Here is a 12,800-nt window from a genome sequence, read left to right as displayed (position 1 = left end):
ACTGAAGGATGAAAACATGCTGTAGTAGCCATTTTTTCTGTGTTGGAAAGAGTCTTCATATGTTTCATATCACGAACCCTGTATATCTGAGAGACCATAAATGCATTTAAATACTTGGAAAGAATTGAGTATTGTCAACACACAAAAATGTATTTAGTGCTTTTAGTATATTTTTGCAATTTTTAATATCAAGACCAACTATATTAAAAAAAAAAAAATGATAACTATTCTTATTTGAGTTCATTCATGATCCAATAGTATAATTTTTATTGGAATACACAAGATACAAACATATAAGACTTCGTGTATTCTAAAATCCTTTATGTTAATAAGTCTTAAAAGTGGAATTCAACAAAATATCTCAATTTTATCTTTCTCAGTATAATAATAATAATAACATGATGAATTGGAGTTGTCAAAATGTACAAGTTTTAGTAAATCAAAGTATGCAAAATAGAAAATGTTATTTTGCACATTACTCCCACCTCCAGATTTGTATGCCTAACTTTAATCGAAGCGTATCTTTTAAGTGAACTATGACGCTCGCCATAATCTAGCAAAAAATGTTCTGAGGTAGGCAAGAACGGGAGAGTTGCCAAATTAAAATAAAAATAAATTATAAAATAATAAGCTTTCATAAAAATATATTAGAAATTTGAAACACCATCATTATCTTACATTTCTACATATTTATTACAATGGACCTATCACGAAGCCTACTAAGTTTTTGAAAAATTCATATACCAATAAATAGTGTCATTTATTCCCAAAATTAGTTAACTTCCCACTGTAAGTATCCTTTATAACTTCCCAAAATATAGATATAATGAGACACCATATTAAAATTTGCCTTTTACAACTAATAAAGAAGTAATGGTCTTATATTCAATTGTTATCCCCGTCAAACGCTTGATAAATTGTCATAAGTAAAGTGATCCAAATTAGTTAACATAACTAACCTGTATTAAACTCAAGCATTGAGGTGCTGATATTGCACAAGACTTTGAAATAGAACCAAAACTATAAGAAGGAAAACAAGCATTAGCTTCACAAAAAGATATTAGAATTGGGTAAATTAACATGCAAGAAAATATGACTCACGTAGCCTCCTCAAGAGAATATATCCTTAATTCTTGTATAAATTCATCATTTAGTAACATCATTCGTGTAGTTTGTAAAGTTGAACCACCAAATAGCGTCAACTCTAGGTAGGACACATGCTACGCAAAGTGCTAAAAATCTTCCGCAGGGAGAAAAATGAGTGCATGCTTCCCTAGCAAAGTAATGTTCTAATAATTAGAATTTAAGACTGTCTAAAAAATTTTGGGAAGCATTAGTCAATTCACATCGAAGCAATTCCCAGAATAGCAAATAACTTTACATACCTACGAAGCATAACATTGGAAATTATTAAGCGAGGCTGAAGAGGTGTGTATGGATTGTTTATATCAGATCTCCACAATGTAATCCTCGTATTATAATATGATAATAAATCCTGAAAATCTCTTGTATTTCTGATAATCGATGCTCGTGCTACAGTTGTAAGTTGCATGAACATATCAAATAAACTTTCCTGAAAGACAATCATTATAAAAGTAATATAACTGAGATTAGTATATAGAAAAAAAAACTAACAATGACAAAATGAAACCTGAGCAGTTAGGAAATATAGTGCAACATATGGGTGAAAACACACTGCATTGTATGCAAAGTTTGTATCTTGTCTCAACATAAGTTGAGGTTCAGCTCCCACTCTGTATTCCCAGATAAAACCCGTTGCATACAAAAAAGTTGGATCAAGTTTTCATAACATCAAACAAGGCTAATAATGTTGTTTCTTTTTTCCGAAATCCTAACCTCCTCTAGACAGGTTACTGCCAAGATTTCCTGTTGGGCATTGAAAGATATTGAAGACACCTCACTTGCTGCAAAGTAGCAAGAAAAAGCAATAAATGACAAATGCCTTAACAAAGTGTTTTTTTTTTTAAAAAAAAAAGATGTATTGAACAATATAAATTTTGAGATTTTAAGAAAATGATGCTCTCTGATAATGGCTTCTGTTATTGGATTCCACACCCGTACTCCATTTCAACTTCCAGTTGTAAAAATATTAGTATAGACTGGATGAAATTTAATCTGCAAAATCCTTCGAATACAAGAATGACTTTAAATTTTGCAAGGTTCTAACCAAACAAAGAAACTCTTAGACATTAAATGTTAAAAAATCGTAGATAGCTTATAATAGTTAGTTGAACTTAGTTAATGGACAACTTACTGCCCAATTTATGCCGTGATCATTCCTTTCGAGCGACATTAATAATCTTCCAGTTTGAAAATCAGTTAACCTCACATCAAAGTTTTCACTGTAAATAATAATAGCATCAGAGAATTTTTACAAAAATATTTTGGCTAGCTTATATTGAATTATACACACGCAAAAAGAGAGAACAAAAACTAACTGAGTAGAAGCAAGAATCTTCTCGTCAGAAGTGACGGCTATTGCCATTTATGCACTTAGTACAGGACATCTAGAGCAATACTCGATAGACATTTTCTCTGCCATGATATAAACATGCATGTAAATTTTAACATTTATAATAATTAATAATTCATTCATAAAAATTTTATTTAAATCACGCGTTAATGTTGTTTCTTCTATAAGGCGGTATTTCTCTGAGGTGTAAAAGCCTACAAAGGTTCCTCTCATTGGCGAAAGTTTATTACTGTACAATGAAGATAAACTTGTTTATGCTGAAGAATGACAAAATTGACAGAGAAACCAACCATTGAAGGGATTGAACTTGTGAAAACTGAAAATGTACAAAAAATAAATCAAACTTACTCTAAAAACAGATAAACAAAGATCTAGCTGACTATGCGGACTGATATTCAATGTAGAGACAATGTAGATAAACTTGTTGATGCGACAAAATTGACTAAAAAACCAACAATCGAATGAATTGAACTTGTAAAAACTAAAAATGAACAAAAAATATGAAAATGTATATAAAATAAATGGAACTTACTGCTAAGAAACATGCTAAGAACATAGATTGAACATCAAACTTACCGCTAAGAAGATCTAGTTGTTGGACTGATGACTGGTGCAGACTGATTTCCAATGCATTGATGCTGCATAACGATGAAATTGACTAAGAAACAAACAATCGAATGGATTGAACTTTTAGAAAATGAAAATGTACAAAAAAACAAATCTAACTTATTGCTGCTAAGAACACAAAGATTTGAACTTGCACAACTAATCAAACTTACTGCTAAGAACACTCTACCGAACAGATATGATTGAACTTATAAAATTGAAAATGAAAAAACTAAGTCGAACTTACCGCTAAAAAGATCTAGTTGTTGGACTGACGATTGATAGGGACTAATTTCCAATACATTGATTTTGCATAACGATGAATTAACTAACAGACTAACAATCGAATGGATTGAACTTGTAAAATATGAAAACGTACAAAGAAAAAATCTAACTTACTATTGCAAAGAACACAGAGATTGAACTTGAACAACTGAACGAATTTACTGCTAAGAACACCCTACGAACAGAGATGATTGAACTTGTAAAACTAAAATTGAACAAAATAAGTCAAACTTACCGCTAAGAAGATCTAGCTGCAGGAATGATGACTGATGCGGACTAATTTCCAATGCATTAATGCTGCATAACGATGAAATTAACTAAGAGACTAACAATCGAATCGATTGAACTTGTAAAAAATGAAAACGTACAAAGAAAAAATCTAATTTACTGTTGCTAAAAACACAGATACTGAACTTGTACAATTGATCGAACTTACTACTAAAAACACACTATGAACATAGATGATTGAACTTATAAACCTGAAAATGAACAAAATAAGTCGAACTTACCGTTAAAAAGATCTAACTTCTGGACTGATGACGGAGGTGGACTGATTTCCAAAGCATTGATGTTGTATAACGATGAAATTGACCAAGAGACTAACAATCGAATGGATTGAACTTGTAAAAAACGAAAATGTACAAAAAAATAAATCTAACTTATTGCTACTAAGAACACAAAGATTGAACTTTTTGCTAAGAACAACTTACGAACAGAGATGATTGAATTTATAAAATTGAAAATGAACAAAATAAGTCGAACTTACCGCTAAGAATATCTAGCAGCTGGACTGATGACCGATGTGAAAAAATTACCGATGCATTGATACTACATAACTATGAAATTGACTAAGAGACTAACAATCGAATGGATTGAACTTTAAAAAAAATCGAAAACGTTTAAAGAAAAAATCTAACTTACTGTTGCTAAGAACACAGAGATTGAACTTGTACAATTAATCAAACTTACTGCTAAGAACACCCTACGAACATAGTTGATTGAACTTGTCAAACTGAAAATGAACAAAATAAGTCGAACTTACTGCTAAAAATATCTAGCTACTAGACTGATAACTTATGTGGAAAAATTTCTAATGTATTGATGCTGCATAACGATGAAATTGACTAAGAGAGTAAAAATCGAATGGATTGAACTTTTAAAAAACAAAAACGTTCAAAGAAAAAATCTAACTTACTATTCGTAAGAACACAGAGATTGAACTTGTACAACTGATCGAACTTACTACTAAGAACACCCTATAAACAGAGATGATTGAACTTGTAAGGCAAAATATGTCGAACTTACCCTTAAGAAAATCTAGCAGTTGGACAGATGATTGATGCCGACTAATTTCCAATCCATTGATGCTGCATAACGATGAAATTAACTAACATACTAATAATCGAATTAATTGAACTTGTAAAAAAGAAAAATGTTCAAAGAAAAAATCTAACTTACTGTTGCTAAGAACACAGAGATTGAACTTATACAACTGATCGAACTTACTACTAAGAACACCCTACGAACAGAGATGATTGAACTTGTAAAACTGAAAATGAATAAAATAAGTCGAACTTACCGCTAAGAAGATCTAGTTGTTGGACTGATGACTGTTGCAGACTGATTTACAATGCATTGATACTGCATAACTATGAAATTGACTAAGAGACTAACAATAGAATGGATTGAACTTATAAAAAGAACTAAAACGTACAAAAAAATAAATCTAACTTACTACTGCTAAGAACACAGAGATTGAACTTGTACAACTAATCGAACTTACTGCTAATAATACCTTACAAACAGAGGTGATTGAACTTATAAAACTGAAAATGAACAAAATAAGTCAAACTTACCGTTAAGAAGATCTAGCTGCTGGACTGATGACTGATGTTGACTGATTTCCAATCCATTGATGCTGCATAACGATGAAATTAACTCAGAGACTAATAATCGAATGGATTGAACTTGTAAAAAAGAAAAACGTTCAAAGAAAAAATCTAACTTACCGTTGCTAAGAACACAGATATTGAACTTATACAACTGATTGAACTTACTGCTAAGAACACCCTACGAACAGAGATGATTGAACTTGTAAAACTGAAAATGAATAAAATAAGTCGAACTTACTGCTAAGAAGATCTAACTGCTGGACTGATAACTGATGTGGAAAAAATTTCAACGCATTGATGATGCATAACGATAAAATTGACTAAAAGACTAACAATCGAATCGATTGATCTTTTAAAAAACGAAAACGTTCAAAGAAAAAATCTAATTTACTATTTCTAAAAATACAGAGATTGAACTTGTACAACTAATCGAACATACAACTAAGAACACCTTACGAACATAGTTGATTAAACTTGTAAAACTGAAAATGAACAAAATAAGTCGAACTTACCCTTAAAAAGATCTAGCTGCTAGACTGATAATAAATTTGTGAAAAAATTTTCAATCCATTAATGCTGCATAACAATGAAATTGACTAAGAGACTAACAATAGAATGGATTGAATTTGTAAAAAACTAAAACGTACAAAAAAATAAATCTAACTTACTACAGCTAAAAACACAGATATTGAACTTGTACAACTGATCGAATTTACTACTAACAACACCCTACGAACAGAGGTAATTGAACTTATAAAACTGAAAATGAACAAAATAAGTCGAACTTACCGCTAAGAAGATCTAGCTGTTAAACTGATGATTGATGTGGAAAAATTTCCAATGCATTGATGTTGCATAATGATGAAATTGACTAAAAGATAAACAATAGAATGGATTGAACTTGTAAAAATTTAAAACATACAAAACAATAAATCTAACTTACTACTGCTAAGAACACAAATATTGAACTTGTACAACTGATCGAACTTACTACTAAGAACACCCTACGATTAGAGGTGATTGAACTTATAAAACAGAAAATGAACAAAAAAAAGTAAAATTTACCGCTAAGAAGATCTAGCTGCTGGACTGATGACTGATGCGGACTGATTTTCAATCCATTAATGCTGCATAACGATAAAATTGACTAAGAGACTAACTATCGAATGGATTGAATATGTAAAAAATGAAAACGTATAAAAAAATAAATCTAACTTACTGTCTCTAAGAACACAGAGATTGAACTTGTACAACTAATCGAACATATAGCTAAGAACACCCTACGAACAGAGTTGATTGAACTTGTAAAACTGATAATAAACAAAATAAGTCGAACTTACCGCTAAGAAGATCTAGCTGCTAGACTGATGATTGATGTGGAAAAATTTCCAATGCATTGATGCTGCATAACGATAAAATTGACTAAAAGACTAACAATTGAATGGATTGAACTTTTAAAAAACGAAAACGTTCAAAGAAAAAATCTAACTTACTATTTCTAAAAATACAGAGATTGAACTTGTACAACTAATTGAACATACAACTAAGAACACCTTACGAACATAGTTGATTGAACTTGTAAAACTGAAAATGAACAAAATAAGTCGAACTTACCGTTAAAAAGATCTAGCTGCTAGACTGATAATAAATTTGTGAAAAAAATTTCAATCCATTGATGCTGCATAACAATGAAATTGACTAAGAGACTAATAATAGAATGGATTGAACTTGTAAAAAACTAAAACGTACAAAAAAATAAATCTAACTAACTACTGCTAAAAACACAGAGATTGAACTTGTACAACTGATCGAACTTACTGCTAAGAACATCCTAAGAACAGAAGTGATTGAACTTATAAAACTGAAAATGAACAAAATAAGTCAAAACTTACCGCTAAGAAGATATAGCTGCTGGACTGATGACTGATGCGGACTGATTTCCAATCCATTGATGCTGCATAACGATGAAATTGACTAAGAAACTAACTATCGAATCGATTGAACTTTTAAAAAACAAAAACGTTTAAAGAAAAAATTTTAACTTACTGTCTCTAAGAACACAGAGATTGAACTTGTACAACTAATCGAACATATAGCTAAGAACACCCTACGAACAAAGTTGATTGAACTTGTAAAACTGATAATCAACAAAATAAGTCGAACTTACCGCTAAAAAGATCTAGCTGCTGGACTGATGACTGATGTGGAAAAATTTTCAATGCATTGATGCTGCATAACGATAAAATTGACTAAGAGACTAACAATCGAATGGATTGAACTTTTAAAAAATGAAAACGTTCAAAGAAAAAATCTAACTTACTGTTTCTAAGAACACAGAGATTGAACTTGTACAACTGATCAAACATACAACTAAGAATACCCTACGAACATAGTTGATTGAACTTGTAAAACTGAAAATGAACAAAATAAGTCGAACTTACCGCTAAAAAGATCTAGCTTCTAGACTGATAATAAATTTGTGGAAAAATTTTCAATGCATTGATGTTGCATAACGATGAAATTGACTAAGAGACTAACAATAGAATGGATTGAACTTGTAAAAAATTAAAACGTACAAAAAAATAAATCTAACTTACTATTGCTAAGAACACAAAGATTGAACTTGTACAACTGATCAAACTTACTGCTAAGGACATCCTACGAACAGAAGTGATTGAACTTATAAAACTGAAAATGAATAAAATAAGTCAAAACTTACTGCTAAGAAAATATAACTGCTGGACTGATGACTGATGCGGACTGATTTTCAATCCATTGATGATTCATAACGATGAAATTGACGAAGAGACTAACAATCGAATGGATTGAACTTGTAAAAAACGAAAATGTACAGAAAAATAAATTTAACTTACTGCTGCTAAGAACACAGAGATTGAACTTGTACAACTGATCGAACTTATTGCTAAGAACACCCTACGAACAGATATGATTGAACTAATAAAATTGAAAATAAACAAAATAAGTCTAACTTACCGCTAAGAAAATCTAGCTGCTGGACTGATGACTGATGCGGACTTATTTCCAATGCAATGATGCTGCATAACGATGAAATTGACTAAGAGACTAACAATCGAATGGATTGAACTTGTAAAAAAAATGTACAAAAAAATAAATATAACTTATTGTTGCTAAAAAAATAGAGATTGAACTTGTACAATTGATCGAACTTACTGCTAAAAACACCCTACGAATAGAGATGATTGAACTTATAAAACTGAAAATGAACAATATAAATCGAACTTACTGAGTTGCTGGCCTGATGACTTATGCGGACTGATTTCTTAGCCTGTATGTCCTTGTCATACAAAATAACATATTAAAACAAACATATGAAAATTAAACAAATAATACATACTTTATAAAGTATAATATGTATAATCATTTTTATTTTATATTTGTTGTGATAATAGACGGTATATGCTAGATCAATTTTAATATGTGTTGTGAATACTATTGTCATATGTATTATATTTATATTATATAAATATATACTTTATACTATCGACTTATACAAAATATGTTTTCTAGTATATTTGACTTGTGCTATCTATACTATATATGCTTCTTATATATAGTAACAGCCGCATATAAAATATTGTTTTAAGTTTTTATTTATATATATAACATAAGAATCCATAATTTTTATCCTTTGAGTGTGCTTTAATACGTTTTAAGTTGAATTTAGTAACCTAAAAACTAAATCAATAATACAAATCACAATAAACAAACTATATGTAATATACAAGACTTAAAAGAGGTCGAGAATTTGATATCATGGATCAAAGTCTTTTTATGATGGATTGCATGTAGAGTTAATTAAAATGGTGAAAATGATTAACTGCACATGTGAGTACCTAGCTAGCTAGCTAAGAGGACAAGTTCAGCTGTATATCTCTAACTTTTCTTGCTCAAATTTAATGGCCGAATATGGTTGTTAACCTCCATTAATGGCGTCCAACAACTCCCCCTTCCTCCTTCGACCTCTCTTCTTTTCACCTGTAATTTCGAATACACACTGGAACCAAACCCTAACCCTAATCCACAGCTGATTTAATTTGGGTCCTTAATTAATTAATTGCTTCCACCCGTAATTTCAAGCTCCACCTGTTGATATACATTCCCCGATTTCCCCCAATTTCTGCACTCCGAGCTCCGGTCATCTTCATCAATGGAGTTCCTACCTTTCCTGCTCTCCTCTGCGCTCTTTGCCGCTTCAATTTTCGTGTTTTTTCTCTCCAGGAAGTCCCGCTCGAAGAAGCTCAACCTCCCGCCGGGGCCGCCGGGGCAGGCGGTGGTCGGAAACCTCTTCCAGGTGGCGCGCTCCGGGAAACCGTTTTTTCAGTACGTCAGGGAACTTATCCCTCAGTACGGACCGATTCTGACTCTCCGGATGGGTCGCCGGACGATGATCGTGATCAGCGGCGCCGATTTGGCCTACGAGGCGTTGATCGAGAAAGGGCAGATTTTCGCGACCAGACCGCCGGAAAATCCGACGAGGACCATTTTTAGCAGCAACAAGTTTACGGTGAACGCGGCGGTGTACGGGCCGGTGTGGCGGTCGCTGCGGCGGAATTTGGTGCAGAATATGCTCGGAGCGGCGAGGGTCCGGGAGTTCCGCGCCGCCCGCGCGGCGGCGATGGAGAAGCTGGTGGAGAGAATCGCCGCCGAGGCGGAGGCGAACGGCGGCTCTGTTTGGGTGCTGAAGAACGCGAGATTCGCCGTATTTTGTATTCTTCTGGCGATGTGCTTCGGCGTCGAATTGGACGAGGAGACGATCGAGGAAGTCGATTTGATGATGAAGAATGTTTTGATTGTTCTCGATCCCAGATTGGATGATTTCCTGCCGTTGCTCCGCCCCTTCTTCGCCAAGCAGCGGCGGCGCGTGATGGAGGTGCGCCGCCGGCAGATCGAAACCCTAGTTCCCTTAATTGAGCGCCGCCGCCGCGAAATTAGGGATTTGGGGTCGAATCCGCCGCCGCCGGCGGCGAAGATTGCGTCGTTTTCGTACCTCGATACGCTGTTTGATTTAAAAATCGACGGCCGGAAGTCGGTGCCGTCGGACGCGGAGCTGGTGACGCTCTGCTCGGAGTTTCTCAACGGCGGTACGGACACCACCGGGACGGCGATCGAGTGGGCGGTGGCGCGGCTGATCGAGAATCCGAAGATCCAGACGCGCCTCCGCGACGAGATCGTAGCCGCCGTGGGGGAGCGGCGCGTGGACGAGAAGGACGTGGAGAGAATGCCGTATTTAAACGCCGTCGTGAAGGAGCTTCTCCGGAAGCATCCGCCGACGTACTTCGCGCTGACGCACGCCGTGACGGAGCCGGCGAAGCTCGCCGGATACGACATTCCGACGGACGCCAACGTCGAGTTCTTCCTGCCGGGGATCTCCGACGACCCGAAGATATGGCCCGAACCGGACCGGTTCGACCCGGACCGGTTCTTCTCCGGTCGGGAGGAGGCCGACATTACCGGCGTCTCCGGCGTGAAAATGATGCCGTTCGGCGTCGGCCGGCGGATCTGCCCCGGGCTGGGGCTGGCGACGGTGCACGTGAGCCTGATGCTGGCGAGGATGGTGCAGGAATTCGAGTGGTCGGCGGCGGCGGCGGCGCCGGTGGATCTGAGCGAGAAGTTGGAGTTTACGGTGGTGATGAAGAACAGCCTTAGGGCTAAGGTCACGCGGCGGTCGCCGCCGTCCGTACAATAATTATTTAATTAATTAATAATTTATTTGTATTGAATTCAATTGCTGGTGGCTGTTTTATTACGTCAAATTATAATTGCTTGTGTTGTTATTTTTTGAAATTGCTGTTTGTTTGGGAATTTATTTTATTTGTAAAATTGTTGTATTGGCTTTGCTTGGAAAGTATTGTCGTATCTATTTATGGTTTATTTGCCATTATAATGGTCGGCATCTAATTTAGTCATTTTTGTCGCCATAAATAAATTTGATAACTAATTTGAATGTCTATTTCAATAATATTCCTGAATTATTTTAATGAACAAAAACATTAATATATATATATATATATATATGTTGAAGCCTAAAATTTGGATGTTTGACATCTTTCGGGAACTCGGTGGGTGTCGGTTTCGGAAATACTCTAAATAGTCTGTTCGTCATCAGACTAGGAGCGGCTCAGGCGGTGGAGCCGTTGCACGGCTTCGAGCCTAAACGGATGATTTCGATGGTTTAAACTAAAATCTACTAGAAATTCCATAAAAATAAGTTGGAAACATTTATTAACATAAAATAGATTAAAATTAACAAAAAGACAACATAAATTTGGACATAAATGGATAATACTTATAAAATCTATGGATAAACTATGAAAATAAAAGGCAAAATAGTATAAAAATTCCATGTGGTTATCTGAATGTGCTGAAAACCCTATATGATCTTAAAGTTCTATAAAATTTACTTGTGGTTTAAAAAATGTTGCAAAAAACCCTCCATTTTTTGTTAAGAGTTAACGTGAGTGCATTTCACGCGCCCAAACTACAATTTTTTGTAGAAAAATTGATATATTGATATGTGAAATTAAAAAAGTACTCTTCCTAAGGCATTTCAAAATATATTAATTAAAAGAGAAGGACATTTTTAGTTATTTTACTTATATTTTAAAAAAATATAATTAAATAATAATAATAAATAAAAAAGAAAGAAATAATATGTATGTATATGTGTATATATGAGTTTAAAAAAAATAACATAGGTGAAAAAAATATAAGAAATGAGAAGAAGAAAGAAGAAAAAAGACATAGATGGTGGTTCTGTAAGTTTTGATGTAATTTTAGATGTCTATGTTGGAGAAGAAGAAAAAAGAAAGGAAGACGTCGGCGGCGCAGCACTGTAAGTTTTGATGTTATGTGTATGTGTAAGCTTGTGTGTGTGTTTTACGTGCAAATGTCTTTATGTGTGTATGAGTGAAAAAAAAAAAACTAGTTAAAGTCAGAAAGTTGGTCAAATTTCTGCTAAGGACTATAACGTTCCAGACATATAAAATATTAACGTCGTTAGTTTAATTTTGAAGAAAGGAAAAAATGTGCAACATTTTAGAAACCACAAAATAGATTTTATGGAATTTTAAAACCAAATGGAGTTTTCAACACATTCGAAATACTACAGAGAAATTTTATGCTATTTTATCAAAATAAAATAATAAACTTTAAGGATAAGATGTGTCTTCTTTTTGTCGTGTTTGTTGTTTTGTGTTTCTCACTAAATATAACCTAAAATTGCAACCATCTCCTAAATTTTAGGAAATTATTGTAATTATTTCTTCAAACTCTTCATCTATTTCCTCCAACTTATAAACATGGGGATTGAACCATATTTTTCAAGTTTTTGGGAGTTAAGATTAGATTAATCTATAAGTTCCGCCGCCAAGCTCTATTTTTGTCGGAATGTTGTGCAGTAGGGGCGAATGTACGTAGGGGCAGAGCCCTTCCCCCACCCCCCAACAAATTTTTTATTACATATATAATTTTATTTATATATA

General features: G+C 34.1%; 1 protein-coding gene across 1 annotated transcript; it reads left to right on the top strand.

Annotated features, from left to right (window-relative positions):
• Nucleotides 1-9,224: 9,224 nt before the first annotated feature.
• LOC127241167 (cytochrome P450 77A2-like) lies at nucleotides 9,225-11,197 on the top strand. Its single transcript, XM_051260085.1, has one exon. The coding sequence runs from the start codon at nucleotides 9,467-9,469 to the stop codon at nucleotides 11,003-11,005; it is 1,539 nt and encodes a 512-aa protein (XP_051116042.1). The 5' UTR covers nucleotides 9,225-9,466; the 3' UTR covers nucleotides 11,006-11,197.
• Nucleotides 11,198-12,800: the final 1,603 nt, after the last annotated feature.

The sequence above is a fragment of the Andrographis paniculata genome, unplaced genomic scaffold, assembly GCF_009805555.1.
Source record: "Andrographis paniculata isolate CXL003 unplaced genomic scaffold, ASM980555v1 Contig82END, whole genome shotgun sequence".
Classification (NCBI taxonomy): domain Eukaryota; kingdom Viridiplantae; phylum Streptophyta; class Magnoliopsida; order Lamiales; family Acanthaceae; genus Andrographis; species Andrographis paniculata.
Note: the sequence above shows the minus strand (reverse complement) of the source record. Positions and strands in the feature narration are given on the sequence as shown.

Coding starts and splice junctions, on each gene's coding strand:
- LOC127241167 (XM_051260085.1), top strand. CDS start 9,467: ATGGAGTTCCTACCTTTCCTGCTCTCCTCTGCGCTCTTTGCCGCTTCA.